Here is a 20,416-nt window from a genome sequence, read left to right as displayed (position 1 = left end):
ATCAATAAAAGAAAAATTAAAGCTCAGTTTATTGAAAGATACCATTCAGAGAATGAAAAGACTGAACAGCTCTGGTGACAACCACAGACTGGTTAGTGGCAGAGGGGCCCAGCCACTTCTACCAGCTTCCCACTCTCCCGCCCCAGAGGCTTGGACCTTTGAAAGAGCTTGTCAAGTCCTACCTATCTTTTCTCTCTCTTCGATGGATAGGTGGACAGATTGTGAAGTTTGCGTCTGGCCCTGACCAATTCAAGAGCTTTCTTGCCCAACAATGAAGCCTACATCTCCGGTAACATTTCTGCAAAGGCCAATCAGCCATGGTTTTCTCAATATCCTTTTTAATATTCAATTGGTAGGGCCAAGTGGCATGAAAGGCCTGAAGAATTACATTTTTAATGTCATGATGAAACCAACAGTTCTGAAACTGCTTGCACCTTACCTCAGCTTGCTCAGGAAGCATCTTGTGTAGACTTTATACTGTGAGGACTAAAGGCATTTCACATCTGTAGCACTTCACAAATCACAATTACATAAAACTGCACACAAGCTCTGCAACACACAAGGATTTTAACCATCATTTTCAGATGAGCACATTAAGGTTTCTGAGCATTCCTGTAACCTGTCCTTCCCCTGTCTAGTAAGTAAAGGTGTGAGCTCAGACCCCGACCGTCAGCCTGCAAGTCTAGACTTCTCACTTCCGTGTCAGGCCTGGTGCTGAGACATGATGGAAATAGTCTCAGTCACTCCCCCTGCTTGATCCCCATGGGAGTGGACCTGTGTGCAAACATTTGGCAGAGTTTACAGAACGGTGGTGGAACCAAGCCTGTCTCAGGATGACCTTGTGCCATGTGAGCAGCCAATGTGGAGCCACCGAAGGCTTTGGGTGACTGAAGATTTTTGTTTCATGAAGGTAAGCCGTGCTAAGAACTCCAAGTATGAGCAGACTGGTCAGATTTTGCTTAAACTGGGACTCCTTTGATCACTAGTTGCCAGTGGAGGGGACGTGAGCAAACTGATCAAAAGACAAGAGAGCTGAAAAGATGGCAGGTGAAACAAAACCAACAGATGCTGGGATTTCAGTGGTGGGGCAGGACTGTATGACAGGGTTCATGGTCCATACTGCAGTTTTTCAAAGGCATTTGCCAGTCCATTTGTTTTCTATTTTACAAAGCCTTTCATAACTTGATGTCGTGGTGGTATGATAATGTGTTCTGTGCCACACATAGGCAAGAAATTCAGTCGCTCAGTCATGTTTGACTTTTTATGACCCCAAGGACTGCAGCACACCAGGCCTTCCTGTCCATCACCAACTCCCAGAGCTTGCTCAAACTCATGTCCATCAAGTCGGTGATGCCATCCAACCATCTCATCCTCTGTCATCCCCTTCTCCTCCTGCCTTCAATCTTTCCCAGCATCACAGTCTTTTCCAATGACTCAGTTCTTCACATCAGGTGGCCAAAGTATTGGAGTTTCAGCTTCAGCATCAGTCCTTCCAATGAATATTCAGGACTATTTCCTTTAGGATTGACTGGTTTGATCTCCTTGCTGTTTAAGGGGCTCTCAAGCAAACCAAGACACTAATACTATGTTTGAGATATTTCTTCAGAGAACAAGAAAAGCTTCTCCACAATTTCCTACTTGATAACACCTCTCTCCCCTTCTCAAATCCTCCCATTCTCCATAAGACAACAACAGCAAAAGAAATATATGATGGATGAAATCAGAATAACATGCTTTCATAACTTCACAAATTGCTCCAAGAAAGAACAGATTTCAAATTTGCACAATAAGATATGGAATCATCTTATTGGGATGTAAGCCATCTAGCTATTACTGGAAATTACTGCTTTGTTATCACAGTTTCTACAAGGTAGAATGTGGTGGAGTCAGGAAGCATTCTGAGTCATTTCCAAAAATACTTTTAACAGAAGTTTGCAAATAGTACTATTTTTTATGGGAGGAACAATTTTGCCAACAGTTTCTTTTCAAGTCTTACCAAGTAATATATTACTTTCTGAATCAGAAATAAGTCTAATCAGAATTTTTAAAGGACATAGTAATAATAGTCCTTTTGGAGTATATAGTAGATACTTAAAATAGAAATAAAGAAAGCTAAGGGCTTCCCTGGTGGCTCAGCAGTAAAGAATCTGCCTGCCAATGCAGGAGATGAGGGTTTGAACCCTGGGTCAGAAAGATTCCCTGGAGAAGGAAATGTCAGCCCACTCCTGTATTCTTGCCTGGGAAATCCCATGAATAGGCTGAGTAGGGCAGAGTAGGCTGGCAGGCTACTTACTGTCCATGGGGTCGCAAAACAGTTGAATACAACTTGGTGACTAAACTACAAATAAGGCTAAAGTAGGTGAGTTTTCATTTAGTACTAGTGATACTTTCAGTTCAGTTCAGTCTCTCAGTTTTGTCTGATTCTTTGCGGCCCCATGGACTACAGCACACCAGGCTTCCCTGTCCATCACCAACTCCCAGAGCTTGCTCAAACTCATGTCCATTGAGTTGGTGATGCCATCCAACCATCTCATCCTTGTTGTCCCCTCCTCTTCCTGCCTTCAATCTTTCCCAGTATCAGGGTCTTTTCTAATGAGTCAGCTCGTCCCATCAGGTGGCCAAAGTATTGGAGTTTCAGCTTCAGCATCAGTCCTTCCAATGAACACCCAGGACTGATTTCCTTCAGGATTGGCTGGTTTGATCTCCTTACAGTCCAAGGGACTCTCAAGAGTCTTCTCCAACACCACAGTTCAAAAGCATCAATTCGTCAGCACTCAGCTTTCTTTATGGTCCAACTCTCACATCCGTACATGACTACTGGAAAAACAATATCTTTGATATAGGCATGATAAAGTGTCACTTTAGTAGTTTGAAAGGCAGCATTTAGAATCCATAAGTAAGATTTTCTTTAGTAATAAAGGATTCAGCAGCTGTTGCTGTATTAGGGGTTGTAGAATGACTTTTCAAAAAAGGCCTTGTTTTTTTTTAAATAAGCTTTCTCTTTTAGAATAGTCTTAGATTCACAGAAAAAATGTAAAGATCATACACAGAGTTCCCACACAGCCCACATGCTGTTTCCCTGATTATTAACTTTGTGTGTTACATTTATATATATTTGCTAGAATTAATGAACCTATATTGATGAATTATTATTAACTAACCTCCATACAAGAGCCAACTCATTGGAAAAGACCCGGATGCTGGGCAAGATTGAAGGCAAAAAGAGAGGAGTGTGACAGAAGATGAGATGGTTAGATAGCATCACCAACTCAATGGACATGAACTTGAACAAACTTAAGAGAGATGGTGAAGGACAGGGAAGCCTGGCGTGCTGCAGTCCATGGGGTTGCGAAGAGTTGGACGTGACTTAGTGACTGAACAGCAAAACTTATTCAGATTTCCCTAATTGTTTGCTTAATGTCCTTTTCTGCGCCAGGATCCCATTTAGGACACCGTGTTACATTTCATCATCATGTCTCCTTTGGCTCCTCCTGACTGTGACAATTTCTCAGACTTCCTTTGTTTTTGATGACCTTGACAGTTTCTAGGAGTGCTGGTAAGTTATTTTGGAGACTGCTGTTTAGTTGGGATTTGTCTGAGGTTTTGCTCATAATTAGAGTGAGCTTATTGGGTTTTGGAAGGAAGACGACAGAGGTGAAGTGTTATTCTCATCACATATATCAAGGTACACACTATCAACATGACTTACCACCATGGGTCTTAACATGATGATGTTTTCCTTTACTGGGGAAGCAGGGAACTCGCTGAAGGATGGGCCAGAACCTGAAACTCCAGGCGTTTGTAGGAGAGGTTGAAGGGGAAGGGGCCTGAGCGTCAGACTCCATGACAGAAGGAAAAAACCAGAGAAACCTGACAAAACAGGGACCTATGGGTGGTTTACACGCATGCGTGCTAAGTCACTACAATAGTGTCCAGCTCTTTGTGACCCTGTGGACTGTAGCCCACCAGGCTCCTCTGTCCATGGGATTCTCCAGGCAAGAATACTGGAGTGGGTTGCCATGCCCTTCTCCAGGGGATCTTCCTGACCCAGGGATAGAACCCATGTCTCTTATGTCTCCTGCACTGGCAGATGGGTTCTTTACCACTAGCGCCACCTGGGAAGCCCCTATAAGTGGTTTAAACTGCCTACTAATGAGATTGCTTCCTAGGGGGCAGAAGTTGCACACTGTGCCTGGTCTCACCAGCGGTCTGGTGAGTGGATTCCCAGGAAGGGTTTTGATTATGCTGCAAGGAAGCCCCGGGATCCTCTGTGTGGAGTTGGGGGGTGGGGAGGGAGGGAGAGGTGGTTCAGGTGGGAGTAATTTATGAACAAGAGTATTTGCTTAGCAGGCAGAGGCCATGTTTAAAATGGGAGCCCCTGAAGGGAGTAAATTAAGGCACAAGCATTACAAAGATGTGGCACAAACCTGGCTGGTAGGAGAAACAGGCCTGAGGTTTGAATCCAAGGGTTAGAAGGTGCAGAGCAGGGGGACATCCGAGGGCAGGCTGGGAAGGGTCCAGGGCAGCTCAGGGGCTGCAGGGCTGGAAGGCGGAGCCAGAGGGTCTGTAAAGAAGCTGTGGGCACAGCACACAGGGCCTCAGCCATGATTCCTTCCTTCCGCCCACTGCACCTGGGTGATGGATGGTCCCATCTCCACTCTTCTCCCCTTGCTCGCCCTCCAGGACTCTGCCTGGCACGCTGGCCGGAATTCTCTGGGGCCCAGGGCTTGTGCCCGTGGCTCCTGATTGGAAGGTCCCCCAGGCTGCTCCAGGATGTCCCCTGCTGTGTCCCATCCTGTCCTCCTTATCACGGCTGCAGGCGGCCTGGGCAGCATTCCTCTTGCCTGAGTCACGGCCCCAGGCCCCGGGCTGCCTTTCCTCCAGCTTGGCCTAGGGACCAGCCCCCGTCCATCCCGCCTTGTTGCTTGTCCCTTTACTTGTCAAGAATACTGCAGATGTATTCTTACTGCCTATATGAAATGGCAGCTATTAGCCAAAGGAAACCTCCCGTTCTTAAGTTAGCCCTTTCCCCTTTCTGTCTCTTTCTCAAGATCAGGCCTATCCCATCCCTACTGGGGCCCAGCCCTGATCATAGCATTATCTGTATTGTTGTTTTTAACCTAGGTTTCCTTGACTATTACAGCACCATTTGATCAAAAGTCTATGCTTTTAGGTTTGGTTGGTGCACTCTATCCAGCCCCTGGCAGACTTCTGAATTTCTGAGATGAGAGATCCCATACAGGCCATCAGGGTGTGTGTACCAGCTGTGTCCGACTCTTGTGACCCCATGGACTGTAACCCGCCAGGCTCCTCTGTCCATGGGATTTTCCTGGCAAGAATACTGGAGTGGGTTGTCATTTCCTCCTCCAGGGGATCTTCCTGACCCAGGGATCAAACCCGCATCTCTTGCATCTCCTGCATTGGCAGGTGGATTCTTTACCACTGAGCCACCTGACAAGTCCTCTGACCTTCTCCTCCTTGCTTATTGATGTCTTATCTCCTTGAGCACCTTCAACCCTCCTACAGCAGGGGACTTCCATTCCTCACAGGAGCAGATGAATGAATGAAAAGGGAACAGACACAGTGTTGCCTAATATATAAACCAAGTGATTTTGAATTTGTTGAATTAACTGGAAAATTTGAGACCAGGTGGATCCTATTTTTCTAGATAATTGGCAGACCCCTGGAATACTGCCATATTTAATTTCAAGTTTAAAATACCTCATACCCTCTAATGTGGGGCTAAATTTTGTGCTAATTACTAGATTGTAGACAAGCAACAAGGCATTATGGTGGTTGTAGAAAATGTATGGAAGGAAAACTTAAAATTGAAAGTATTCTCTTCATGGCCATTGATGTTTTTACCCAGAATGACAGTGAGACTGCCTATTATCCCCACAGCACAGCTGGTCTCAGGGGCTATTTATTCTGAGCACAACCTTCTTATTTTTGAGAATTATTCTATAAATACTGAATGCCCATTATGTATCAGGCAAGATGAGTAGGAATTTCTAGTCATTTTTTCCTGAAAGGAAGTATTTCCTAGTGTATTTATTTCTACTGTCCCCATGGTTTAGTCAATAGGTGTTTACCAGGCTCTATCATGTGTCAGATGCTCTCAGTGTCAGCCTCCATGCCCTGAAAGGGCTCAGCCTCTGGGCTGCCAGGACTCCAAGTGGCACTTGTGAGGGGTTGGGGGCAGGGAAGACACAAGGAACCTTTCTGGTGGCGGTAACTGCTAAACTGCGTACAGAGGGATAAGGGAATGCTCCAAGTCATAGGGTAGGACTTCCCAACCTCCAGGATCTCATACCTGAAGATCTGAGGTGGAGCTGATGCAATAATAATAGAAATCAAGTGGACAATAAATGTAATGTGCTTGAATCACCTCGAAACCATCGCCAACCCTGGTGCCTGGAAAAACTGGCACAGTCCCTGGTTCCAAAATTATTGGGGACCACTGCCACAGGGCACAAGGAATGAGCTCACCATTTTGTGGGAAATGAAATGTGGTGTTGGACTCAACTTTTTTGAAAGGAGACACTAGGCCAGAAATTCAAATAAGAATTAAGAAGGCACTCTTCCATATCCGGATCATAGCTCTGAGGAGAAGCCAGGATGCCATTCTCTATCCCTCCATCAGGCTTTGCTCCTTGAGAAGGGGTGAGGCTTGGTGAGTGGCGATTCCAGAGAAGCCAGGGCACATCCTCCCAGCCCCCTTTCTTCTTCCCCACAGCCCCGTGACCAGCTCAGACCATGACTCCTGTGCAGCCCTGGGCAGATAGCCCAATTGTCCCTGGGCCTCAGTTTCCATCACAATTGAAATTGAAGCAGTGATGCTTTCCGATTAGGAGCTGTTTCTGGGTTCTTCTTCCAACTCTCATAAAATGCAAATCCTGCTAGGCACCTAAATGAGTTCATGCTGGTCTCAGCATTGTGTATATGGTAACAGGAAGCCTCGACCCGTGCGGTGAGGGGTGTGTAGACAGAATGGAGTTGGGCCCTTCCTTACAGAAGGGACCTGTACCTAGGATGGGAGGTGAAAGGAAACAGCGCCAGCCTTGGAGATCTGTTGCTGGCCCTACCAGTCCCCATTTACTCTGATTTAAAAGACAGAACAGAAGCTATAGTTTCTGGAATAATCCTGGGTCATAGACTTTTCAGAAAAGGAAGGCAGTTCACCTCTCATCACTCCTACCCACCCACCCTTGATTTAATCAAGACGATTTCTGTTCTTTTCCATTAGATTCAGTGACTCAGACAGAAACAAAACAACAGTTTAAATAAATATCCTATCTGGCAAAGCCATTGAGCATTTTCAGCTTAGCTGTTGGTTTTCACTCAATCACTTATGAAGCGTGTGAGTCTCAGAAGCCTCACTGCCAGGTGTATTGATGCCCATGGAAGGTAGTTTAGAAGACATGTGTCCACCCAGTCTCCTTTAGAGAAAGTGTGCTGGTCAGAGTTCTCCAGAGACATAGAGCCAGTGAGATGTGTGTATATACATGTAGAGAGAGATTGATTTTAAGGAATTGACTCATATGACTGGGCGTCCCTGGTGGCTCAGTTGGTCAAGAATCAGCCTGCAATGTGGGAAACCTGGGTTCAATCCCTGGGCTTGGAAGATCCCCTGGAGAAGGGAACAGCTACCTACTCCAGTATTCTGGCCTGGAGAATTCCATGGACTGTATAGTCCATGGGGTCGCAAAGAGTCAGACACGACTGAGCAAGTTTCGCTTTCACATGATTGTGGGGCTGGCCATTCTGCAATTTGAAGGGCAGGCCAGCAGGCTGGAGACCCAAGGAAGAGCTGAGCTTGCAACGTGAATCCAAAGGCAGCCCGGAGGCAGAATTCTCTCTTCCAGGATTGCTTTCTTTTTCTCTTACAGCCTTCAACTAATTGGATGAGTCCCACCCATATTAAGGAGAGTCAAGTGCTTTATCCAATGTTCACTGGTTTAAATGCTAATCTCATCTGAAAAATATCCTCACAGGGACATCTAGGCTGCTGTTTGACTAAATATCTGAGCACTGTGGTTGAGAGCTTCGCAGGTGGCTCAGTGCTAAAGAATCTGCCCACCAATTCAGGAGATACAGGAGACATGGGTTCGTTCCCTGGGTTGGGAAGATCCCCTGGAGGAGGAAATGGCAACCCATGCCAGTATTCTTGCCTGGAAAATTCCATGGATGGAGGAGCCTGGAGGGGCTACACTCCATGGGGTTGCAAAGAGTTAGATACGACTGAGCGTGCACACACACACACACACACACACACAGGCCTGTGGCTGAGGCCTGTTACACAGAGAGCTAACCAGCACAGGACAGTCCTGGCCTGCTCATTCCGGCGTTCTGGTGGTACACCCAGGCAGTCTCTGTGCTCCGTTTCACCCTCCTCAGGCGGCTCCAGGCCAACCTTCTCCTGCCAGAGGACGCAGGGCTGAAAGGACTCTGCATGTGGATAGAGGAGCCTGGCTCACTGCTCTCGCTGACTCCCGGGAGCTGAGCAGTTTCTCATCTTGGACTTCAGATTCCTCAGTGTGAAGTGGGCGTGCTTCTCTACTGGCCTCATAGGATTGTCATGGGCACTAAATGGAAATAACATTTGCACTCTGTTAGGTACAGTCATTGTGCTGTGAGAAAGAGCCAGCGTTCCCTGCCTTGGAGTAGAGAGTGGGGGCAGAGAGGGTCCTGCGTCATCCAGGTGGGGAGGGGGCTTTCCTTGTGGATCAAGGCAGCCTGGGAAGGAGCGCCCAACCTCCAGGACGAACCTGCGTTCTGCAGGTAAGTGAATTCTCCCCACCCAGAGCTCCTAAATTGAGTTTTTTGCTCTTTTAAAATTATTTTGTGTTCTCTCCAAAAATTCCTAAATTTCAGAGTAAAAACTTCCTCTCCCTCATCACTCCTTCCCCCAAATCCACTCCCTTCTCCAAAGGAGGCAGCTGTTAAGTTGTTGGCATGAATCATTTCACACTCTTTCTCATTGATTTTTTTTTTTTTTTTTTTGCTGTTGTTACTATAAAAAAGAAGTTTGAGGACTTCCCTGCTGGTCCAGTGGCTAAGACTCTGTGCTCCCAATGCACGGGGCCTGGGTTCCATTCCTGGTCAGGGAACTAGATCCCGCATGCTGAAAATAAGAGTTCACTTGTAGCAGCTAAAGCTCCTGCATTCTACAACTAAGACCCAGCACAGCCAAAAATAAATCATTTTTTTAAAATGGGGTTTGTCTATGGCTTTGTGATTTTTAAAATTCACTTAGCAATATACCATTCATGGTTTCTCATATCTGACTCTTTGTATGTGTACACGCTCAATCATATCTGCCTCTTTATCTCCCTGGGGACTGTAGCCCACCAGGCTCCTCTGTCCATGGGATTCTCCAGGCAAGAATACTGGACTGGGTTGCCATGCCCTTCTCCAGGGGATCTTCCTGACCCAAGGACTGAACTCACGTCTCCTGCATTGCAGGCAGATGCTTTACTGCCGAGATACTGCGGAAGCCCATGTGTAGTGGGTTCCCCCCTGCCTCATTAAAGTAGAGAAAAAAGATTAAAAATGGGGGAAAAAAGTAAATTAAACAAAAAGGCTTTTTACAAAATAAAGGACGAACCTAGCTGTAGACCCAAGACATCAGCTTTCTGAGAGAGTGTCCACAGCGTTCTCTGCAGAGGGCCCTGGCTGGGCAGTCCTACTGCCAAGGCTGCCTTTGCCCTCCGAGACCCACCGTGTACCCCCAGTCCCCATGGACACCTTCCCTCCCTGGAGTCCCGCCTTGCCCTCCTCCTTTGACCCTGTACCCACGTTTGCCTCTGAGGCCGAGGCACAGGTTGGCCGCCTGCCACTCCATAAGCCTAGAAAGAACAGCATCAAATTTCAGAGAGAATGACAACAAGTGGACACAAATATTAATTCTTAGGTTGTTGTCTCTTTAACAGAAACTTCCAGGGGGGCAAGCAAAGCATTTGGGGGAATTCTGCTAGTGGGAGCTTTGGGGACACCTCATTTTCAAGGTCTGGTGTTGAAAACACCAGAAGCTCTCTTATCTTTATCTCTCGCTAGCAGTTTCCTCCCCGGTTGTTATTAGGGGAGATATCAGTCACCAAAGCCTCAGCTGGATCCCATAAAAAAAAGCCCCTGCAATATTTCACATTGCAAAAGCCCAGGCTGTGCCCTCCAAGTTCACTGGGAAGACCCAAGACTCTGAGGTCCGGGGCCAGTGGAGCTGACTCATCTTCCTGGCCCCAGCAGAGGAGAGCGGCATGTTTGGTGCACACCGTGTGCCTGTCAGCAATCAGCATCCTGTTGGCCAGGAAAACGCTGCCTCTTCCCGGGAAGGCCTTTGTCTGCAGCTGGAACAGAATCACCAGCGGACAGAGGCCACCGAGTCATGGAAGAAAACCGGGCTGAATCCAGGGCTGCGTGTCTGTAGTGGGAAGAGAGGCGCCTGCAGTTTCCCACCGAATCCTGAAACAAGTAGGCAACCTGACCCTTCTTTTTTTAATTGGCTGCACCACAGGGCATGTGTCATCTTGGTTCCCTGACCAGCGATCGAACCCAATCCCCCTACCTTGGAAGGCAGATTCTTAACCACTGGAAGGAATGAAGTTCCTGAAGGATTGCCAGGGAAGTTCCCCTTTTTTGTTTTCAAGAGTTTCCTGGCCCAGTATTACAATACACTGTGACAGCAGACATGGTGAATATCAAGGAAGGCATAAAGCAAGAATGGTTTCGAAGCGGTCCTGTGGGCAGTTTCTATTGCCCCCTGCCCCTTCTTAAGGAGCTGGCCCTTCAGAGTCCTCTCCATTTCCCCCTTCCCGTGACTCTTCTCCTCCCCTGGCCTCAGCCATGGATCACTTATTTACTTAGTTATTTACCTTCCCTTGCTCCACTAAAAAGCTAAGCCACACAGAATAAGGATGGAAGAAGTGACCAGGATAGGCAATGAAGAGAACAAGGAAAAGAGTGATGGAGGAGTAATAAGATGAAGACGCAGGAATGTCTATCAGATGATGCAGTTCAGTTACTGCAAGCGGGCTGCAAATTTGGGTCCAAGAGTCCTAGTAGCCAAAGGAAAGAGACAGAATAATCAGGCAGAGAGTGCACACATCAACAAGTCAGGAAAAGATTCACCTTTTTAATGCAGAGACCAGGGGGAGGTGAGGACCACCATTCACACTTGCTGGGCATGTGGGCCAGGGGCTGCGTTAAATGCTCTTTTTTAAAAAAAAATAAAAAATTATTTATTTGGCCATGCCTGGTGTTAGCGGTGGCACTTGGGATCCTTGATCTTTGTTGTGGCATGCGGGCTCTTCAGTTGGGACATATGACATCTAGTTCCCTGACCAGGATTTGAACCCAGGCCCCCTGCCTTGGGATCATGGAGTCTTAGCCAATGGACCACTAGGGAAATCCCTGAGTTAAATGCTCGTCTGACATTTTCTCATTTGATCTGGTTATCATGTCGGGTGGATGACAATGATCAGATAACAAAACTGAGAATTTGAGAATAAGTTAGTAATTTGCCCAAGACCAGAGAGTTAGTGAACTGTGGAAATGAGATTCAAATCCAGACTATGAGTCTCCATGTATGGGTGCCAAACTAGAAAGCTCACCCAAGGCAGTGGGGGGGCCCTTGGGGTATTTCTGCAGCAGATGCAATAGAGATTTTGGTAGGATTGTGTCTCCTCACCTCTTTCAGTACAATTCCTAAATATAGGCACAAAAGCATAAATGCCATTAAAGTTCTGTAGAAGTAGTTCCCTCAACTAAAACAGTTTGTTCAGGTGCTTAGTTCTCTGATGATTTAATTTCCATCTCTGTATAGGTGTATAAACATCGCAGAGTCCACCAGGAAGTTTATCAACAGTTACTTTCTCAAACCATAGTCATTTTAACACATCCCAAACTCACTCTAGTATATTTTATTTATTCCCTGGAAGAAACCAGAAGCTGGCGTCTATAGTTTCCCCACTCTCACGCCTGCCCCTATATGGGAAATACTCTTACAGCCTTTCAGGCCAACGGAGCCCACAGCAAAGACCTCTATTAGCAACATCTTGAGGACAACTTCCTCTGACTTGTGATTCTTTTCTTACAACCCATCCTTTTTGAAATGCTTTGAGAACTGGCTATTCCCTCTATTCAAGACCGTATAGCATTTAGCAGAGATTCTCAAACTTTCAGTTTCCATAAGCCCCTTTATGCTCATGCAGACCGCCAATTTAGGTAAAACATCACAATTTTTAGTAATAAAAATGTCATTCTTAAAAAAAACCTTTTCATTATAAAGAAATTCAAACACCTATGAAAGTTGAATAGTATAATGAACCTCAGTGTACCTACCACTCAGCTTCAACAGTTACTGACTCCTGGACAATCTTCTTTCAACACTACTCCCATCCCCTGCCTGTCTCCTGAATTAACCTGAAGCAAATCCCAGATAGCACATCATTCCATCCATAAATATTTCAGTATATGTTTCTAAAAGATATGAGTCCTTTCTTTTAACATTACAAGACCATAATCACAACTCAAAATACTCGTAACTGTTCCTAAAAGCTATTCAATATCAAATTTCCAATTGTCTCAAAAATCTTTTTGTTGTTGTTTGAATCAGAATCCAAAGGAGGCCTGAACATTCCTACCAGATAAAACATTATTTTAACAATCACTAATCATTTCTTGCATTTGTAAGAGGACAACATTTTCCGTCTCACCCAAGGGTATCTGTCCTCTTTGTTCTGGTTTCTTTACTCTGTACACCCCAGTTTATTTCCTTCCTTTTTAGTTTTGCAGAGTTAAGACCTCCAGGTCACAGTTATAGGTCGCTGGGTACAGCATCTACTGCTGATGTTGCTTTCTGATGGTCCGGATTCAGAAGGGACAGATATCTCACTGATAGTACTTTTGGCCCAATTACAAAACACATTCAAAATCCAGAATGATGCATGCCTTTACTTGGGAAATGGGTACCCCCCCATCCACACAGACTTCCCCCAGCTCTGGAAAGCATCTGCCCAACATTCCAGGTCATTCTAAACTGTGTCCAGTAACAGACGGCTTTCTTTTCTCAAAGACAAGTGTCAGATACCGGGAAGAATCAAACTTAGAGCAGACTGGACCTTAGGTTGGTTTTATGAAAACAACCTGCTTTCTCAGCTACTTGTTTTCTCTTTTAAAGGACTGAGTTCATCCTTTGGACACTACAGGCCAGTGCCAGAACTGACAAGATATCTCAGACTGATCACCAGTGGATGTGCCGTGACGCACAAAGTCACGTGTCATCCAAAGATGTGGAAAGGCCCTCTGCAGGGGGGTCAGACTATTGGAAAAAGCAGTTAAAAGGTTACCAAGAATTGGCCAGGCAACAGGTGATGTTGGGTAGGAACGGGTCTGATAGGAGAGAAAGGATTAGTGTGAGAAAAGGATCAGGGCTTGGATCCAAGCTGATCATGAGGAATAAATATGGAACAGGGAGGAATCTTTAGTGACATTCAAGTTTCTGACTCCAGGGCTGGTTGTTGTTCAGTGGCTCAGTTGTGTCTGACTCTTTTCAACCCCATGGACTGCAGCACAAGGCCCCCCTGTCCATCACCAACTTCCAGAGCTTGCTCAAACTCATGTCCATTGAGTCGGTGATGCATCCAACCATCTCATTCTCTGTCATCCCCTTCTCCTCCCACCTTCAATCTTTTCCAGCATCAGGGTATTTTCCAGTGAGTAGGCTCTTTGAATCAGGTGGCCAAAGTATTGGAGCTTCAGCTTCAGCATCAGGCCTTCCAAAGAATATTAAGGATTGATTTCCTTGAAGATTGACTGGGAATCATGAACAGACATACACACATACATAGGAACCCCCTTCCAAACTGCCCATGGGCCTGCGGTACACAGAGACGGCTGATCTGAATTAGAAAACATATCTCATGGAAATACTCTCTTTATAAAATAAACACCATGCCCAGCCCTCCTCCTATATTACCTACCTCTGGCTTAGAACAGCTGAATCCCAATCCCTGTGTCCTTTGACCCCTGCCCACCGCAGAGGTGATGCTAACATGCGGCAGGACTAAGAACACTGGACCAGGCTGTTTCGGCACCAGGTTACCTGCCTGTTCAGAACTGGTAGGAGGACCCCTTGGAGCTGCCCACAGCCCGAAGTGTAGTTTGGCTCAGCCTGGATCCCCGTCGCTTGGGGTGAGAGAAGTGACCTGACCTTCAGAACTCAGCTCTCTGGCCTAAATAAGGGCTGGCAAGGAAGACCTGGCAGGGGAACAGGAAAGAAGGGAGCCAGGTGTCCGGCACACGTGCTTCCCCTCTGGCTGTGGAAGACGGTGGTCTCACCCTCCTGTGCCTCACAGTCACGGCGGGATACTGGTCAAATGCAGATGCCTGGGCCCCGCTGCCTGCATTGGTTAGAAGTCTAGGGTGTAGCCCAGGAATCTGTATTTAATGGGTCCCAGGTGATTTCCAGAGAGCTGGGGGCACACACCCACTGCCCATCCTCAACCTTGAGAGGCCCGCAGGGGTCTGTGGCCCCCGCCATGGACATGTGCCAGGTGGGGGTCCTCTTTCCCCCCGGACGTTGCCCAAGAGAGTCTGAAGTCAGGACTGAGGTAGTGGCCAGCAAGCAGGGTTAAAAATGATTAGGATTGCCATCTCTAGACGTGGTTAGAACTGGATAGTGGGCCACTAACCAAATGAGGACCTTCCTGGCACAGAAGTGCACCTGACCCAGGTGTTGTGTGTATCAGACAGTGCAAGTGGGGCAGGAAGGTCCCGTGACTCACTGGCTCCTTGTTTTCAACAGAAATGTGGCTTTCCCAGGCTGAGTGCGGAAACCCAGGGAGGAGCCTCTGGCCTTGCAGAGAACATCTGTGTCGGTGGTGGGTTTCAAAGTGCAGTTTCTGGGTCAGCAACATCAGTCTCATTAGTTAGAAATGAAGATTCTCAGGCCCCACCCCTGACCTATGGCTCAGACACTGGGGCTGGCCCAGGTCGGGGTGCGGGGTCCCCAAGTTACCCTGAGGCCTCAGATGGTTCTGTTAGCGCTGAGTGCCTCAGCGAAGCCTTGAGTGCTTCAGGGCTCACAGGCTTAGGAAAGGTTCCCGCTCTCCTGGCCATCAGCCAGTCCCTTTTCATGGGGGAAGGGGAAGCACACAGCACCCCTCCCACCCACCCCAGCTGCAGGGCAGGGGCTAAATGACACAGGATTCTGGGCAGCTGCCACCAGCCCCGCAGGCAGCCCCCAGCCGACTCTCGGCCTTGTTTTCCCTTTCTCTCCTCCAACACTTTGGCCACCTGATGCGAAGGGCCAACTCATTGGAAAAGACCCTGATGCTGGGAAAGATGGAGGGCAGGAGAGGGGGGCGACAGAGGATGAAATGGTTGGATGGCATCACCAACTCGATGGACATGAGTTTGAGCAAACTCTGAGAGTTGGTGATGGACAGGGAAGCCTGGCGTGCTGAGGTCCACAGGGCCGCGAAGAGTTGGACACAACTCAGCAACTGAAAAACACCACCACCCAGAAGGGCTTTCCCTCAGAAAGAAAAGGCACTTGGGGACCTAACCTCCAAAGCAGAGCCAGCCCCAAGGCCTGGTTCCACTGTCCCCCGCCAGATATTTGCAGGAATGGAGCTCAGAGGGGCTCAGAGCCCGTCTCCTCCCAGCCCCAGAGTGCTTTCCTCTCGGAGGAGGGAAAGCGGGTGGCTTCCTGTGCCTAGACAGACGCCCTCATGGAAGGGGTGACAAGGGTCACACCCCACACCTCCAGAAACAGGCCAGGGCTAGTGTTTTAGTCAGCTCAGGCTGCTCTAAATGCCACAGACCAGTCAGTGGCTTAACTAACAGGTTCTGGAGGCCCAGAAGAGAGGCTGATTCAGAGACCAAGGCCCAAGGCGAGGACTGAGCCAGTGCGGCAGGGTGAGCTCCTCTGTGCTTTCTTCTCCAGCCTCAGTTCTGGACCTCTTCCAAGCATTCTGATCAGAGATAGAGATGAATGTGCTCAAAGCAGGAGTCACAGGGATCAGGGATAATCCAGCCTCATTGTCAGGACACATCGTAGAGTCTTTAAATGTGTTTTAAGAGACTCCATAGCTTTGAAGCCAAAATTCGAGGACTTACTTGGGTTAAACTAAAAGCACAATTTTCTACTTTCTTGTCAAACAACTTTATTTGAGGCAACAACTGAAGTATAATTTAATTCAACAGGAAATATCACACTTGGAGGGAAAACAGAAAAAAAAAACCTTCAATGAAAGCCAAACATTCTTTCCAAGGCACAGCACTGACATTTCCAGATTGACAGCAGGAGTTTGTTTCCATAAAACAAAATCTTGAGCCCAAAGTCTGCCTTTTGAAATGGTTTTCCACCTCATCTCTGTTTCTCCAGGCTCAGGGAACGATGCTCGTGGCTTTCCTCAGGGCCAGGTAGCCCGTGACCACGTCGGACGGCAGCCGTCGGATGTAGGAGAACTCTTCGATGGTGCTGAAGCGCAGCTTGCTCTGCGGGTCCGTGTAGTTGGCCTGAGTGACAAAACAGGCAGAGAGAAGGGCAGAGAGGTGTTGTTGGCAGTGAGGTTCAAGTTCAAGTTAAAAATTAGTTTTCTGGCTTTTACTCAAAGTGCAATCAATGTATCTTCATCATGTCTGACTCTGTCACCAACAACGCCAGATTGCTCACTGTGGGAAAGACACGTTAATCTCCCCAGACTTGAGAGACGCTTCAGGGTATGGACAGGAAGGAAGGGGAATAACCACAGCAGACACCTGGGGAATCTTCTGCTTGGCGCCTCAGGGCGGCAGGCAACAGTCCAGACTGCACCCGCCCCACTCCACCTACTCCAAGGGCGCTCCTCTCCTGCTGCCCCCTGCCCCAGGCCTCTCCCAAGGCTCCCCGAAGAGCTCCCCTGCAGGGCTGGGATGGCCACCCCACCCCCTTCCACTGGAAGGCACTGCCATCAACACCCACAGCCAGGGGCACCTTCACAACCCGCAATTCTGATCATCTTTTCTCATGGAATCTCTCAATGGCTCTTCTCTCTGCTCTCAGGACAAAGGCCCAAGTCCACAGCACGGCTCCCCAGACACTGCCTGGATCCTCCAACCCCACCTTCCCGAGCCTCTTCCTCAGCCACGTGTCCCCCACTTTCTGTTCCAGCTACCCTGGCTCTGACACCCTCCTTCCTGTCCTGCCCATTCGCCCCTTCCTTGCTCAGTCATCACCTCAGGGCTCAGCCCCCAAAGTCATATCATCTGGGAAGCCTTATCTGCCCCCGTAGGTAGGTCAGGACCACACCCTGGCGTTCACCTCAGCACCTCTGCCTCCGGTGGAACGCTTATCTCTGCTGCTTTCACGTTTATCATCTGCGTGACTCTGACTGAAGTCTAGGCTGTGAGGCTCCATGAGGCAAGAACCGCGTAGTTTGCTTATCACTGGATCCCAGCTGCACTGTCTCCTGGCGCCATGCAGAGCACACAGTGGGCCTACGGCGAGTGCTCGTCCCACGAATGAGGCATGAGTGGGTGAACGAACAAACGAACAATTGGGACAAGCACAGAAAAGAGAAGTGTTTCCACTGACCTATCAACCTTCTCTTTCGGTCTGTTCTCCCCATGTGCAAAGTGGAGAAAATACTCACTTACTGTCTACCTCAGGGCACACGGCTCCTACAGACTTTGAAACAGAAAACACGAGGGTGAGTCATTTGGAGTTCCTTTAAGAAATTAGAGAAGATGCCACCAATGTCTAGACAGATAACAGCCAATTACTCAAGTGTGGATTGTCTCTGCCAGCGCTGGTTGACTGCATGGACCCAGACGCCCAGCGATGCGATGATTTCAGGAGGGCGGGAGGCTGGATGAAGAGGCAACAAGCTGAAGAGAACTGAGTCATGGGTTTCTCAATCTCTAAAAAGTCTCAGTCCCACCACCTTAGGAGCTTCCTAAGGTGTTTAAAATCTGCATATCAGGAAACTGAGATTATTCCTAAAAAGCTAAGATTAATTAAAGCTCTATAACAAAACAAACCTTTGATCCTTTGGCTTAATCTAGTGACTGCCTCTTTGTACCACATTTCCTTCAGCAGTTCCCAGCAGAGGTGCCGGCGAGCGCATCTGGCTTTGATCATCTGGCCGCGGCGGATGAACCAGCCCTGGCCTGCCTCCCTCTCTGCGGCTGCCTGACTCCCACCACCAGGCTGTGCCGAGCTGGCCCGCCCAAGTTCAGGCCTTACTGCCAGGAAGGCTGCTGAGCCGATACCGCGGGACTCAGGGCACCGCTGCACTAACAGGAAGGTGGATGTAAACTTGCACAGACCGGACCTGATCGAGGGAAGGAGGCCAGTGACCCCTCAGAGATGAACAAGCAGGGAGCTGGACTCCTGTGGTCTGTCCTCCTCTGGACTCTGTCCCTCCAGCCTGAATGAAGCCAAGGTCCCCTTCCCCGGAGGGCAGGCAGCAAGCTGCTTTAATGCCTCCCTTGTTGCAGGGAGCCGGGCAGCGAACGCGGGCCCCCACCTCCCCCAGGGCTGAAGCGCTTTCCGCAGCCTTGTAACCGGGGCTTGACACAGGTGTGACCCTGCGGGCCTTCCGGCCAGGCCCCCACACAGGGAAACAGCCCATCACTGGAACAGACGGGTCAGTGTAAACACAAGCCCGGCTTTATTTTTTAATTACGTAAGTTCAATTTATACAAGTAGCAGGTGAACATATTCTCCTCTTAAAAAAAAAAAAAAACAGAAAGAAAAACACTGCCAATAAGACTAAAGTCTTCTTTTACAACTCTAACTGCCTGCCAAGCAGGAGACTGGGTTCGATCCCCGGACTGGAAAGATTGCTAAAGAAATGGCAACCCACTCCAGCGTTCTTGCCTGGGCAATCCCATCAACAGAGGAGCCTGGGGGCTACAGTCCATGGAGTCGCCAAGAGTCAGACATGACTTAGTGGCCAAACAACAACAACAAGAAGTCCTTTATCTTCCCCTGAGGAAACCACTGCTAGATGGGCACCCTTCCAGACTTTGTTTATATATACACTCTTACACGCACGCACATGCACACACACACACACACACACATGCCAGAGAAGTGCCCAGTGACTGGGTATTGATTCTTACTTGGTAGTACAGTGCACTTACGCTGCTTTGTACCACACCTTAAAAGTTTATCCCTGTTTTTACCTATACAGCAAGCTCACAGAACAGGATGAACCCCTGACCCCTACCCCACATTGAATGCATGCTCAGTCACTTCAGTCATGTCTGACTCTTTGTGACTCTATGGACTGTAGCCCACCAGGCTCCTCTGTCCATGGGATTCTCCAGGCAAGAAATACTGGAGTGGGTTGCCGTGCCCTCCTCCAGGGAATTTTCCCCACCCAGGGGTTGAACTCTGACTATTAAGTCTCCTGCATTGGCAGGTGTGTTCTTTATCACTAGCGCCCACCCCCGACCCCACCTCTGGTTGACCTTTATGTTGTTTTCAATGTTTTGCTTGCATGTTTTCTCATGAGCATTTCTGCATGAAGCTCCTTGTACACACTATTTCTCTAGGGCACTGGCTGGAAGACAAGTTGTTACTTTGTAGGCCTCTACTTTTCTGTCTCCCTCAGTCAGTTCAGTTCAGTCCCTCAGTTGTGTCCAACTCTTTGCGACCCCATGAATCGCAATACGCGATTGGACAGGTCTCCCTGTCCATCACCAACTCCCGGAGTTTCCTCAAACTCATGTCCATCGAGTCGGTGATGCCATCCAGCCATCTCATCCTCTGTCGTCCCCTTCTCCTCCTGCCCCCAATCCCTCCCAGCATCAGGGTCTTTTCCAATGAGTCAACTCTTCGCATGAGGTGGCCAGAGTATTGGAGTTCAGCTTCAGCATCAGTCCTTCCAATGAACACCCAGGACTGATCTCCTTTAGGATGGACTGGTTGGATCTCCCTGCCTGTTTCCCTAGGTAGTGCCATTTGTTTCCCCAAGAATATGTGCCAATGTAACTCCCACCTCACAGCAACCATATAGCAGGATGTCCATTTCTGTATCTTGGTGGCAAGGCATAGAACCAAATGTCTTCATTTCTCTCCTATCCAATGGGTCTTTTTTCTAACTATCAGTGAAACTGAACATCTTTTTATCAGTTTCAGTGAAACTGAACATCTGCATTTCCTCCTTCTCATTGTCTATTCATAATCTTTTAGCTGATTCTTAATTTTATTTTATTTTTTTTTATTAGTTGGAGGCTAATTACTTCACAACATTTCAGTGGGTTTTGTCATTAGCTGATTCTTCTATAGGATTGCTCCCTTTTCCAGGGGATCTTCCTGACCCAGGGATCAAACCTGAAATTGCAGGCAGATTCTTTACCATCTGAACCACCAGGGAAGCCCCTCAATGATTTAGTAGAGTTCTCTGTATATTCAGAATGTCTT

The 20,416-nt window shown here is 48.0% G+C and overlaps 1 protein-coding gene across 2 annotated transcripts in view; it reads right to left on the bottom strand.

The window, feature by feature from the left end:
- Positions 1–16,147: 16,147 nt before the first annotated feature.
- INO80C (INO80 complex subunit C) overlaps positions 16,148–20,416 on the bottom strand; it is a 63,023-nt gene continuing 58,754 nt past the window's right edge. For both annotated transcript variants that reach the window (XM_061131357.1, XM_061131356.1), the window contains exon 5: positions 16,148–16,521. In XM_061131357.1, coding sequence (XP_060987340.1) covers positions 16,390–16,521 — 132 coding nt within the window. In that variant the 3' untranslated portion in view covers positions 16,148–16,389. The remainder of the gene's footprint in view (positions 16,522–20,416) is intronic.

Source organism: Dama dama, chromosome 27, assembly GCF_033118175.1.
Source record: "Dama dama isolate Ldn47 chromosome 27, ASM3311817v1, whole genome shotgun sequence".
In the NCBI taxonomy this organism is placed as follows: Eukaryota; Metazoa; Chordata; class Mammalia; order Artiodactyla; family Cervidae; genus Dama; species Dama dama.
The sequence above is the reverse complement of the archived record's forward strand: the minus strand, read 5'-3'. Positions and strand labels throughout refer to the sequence as shown.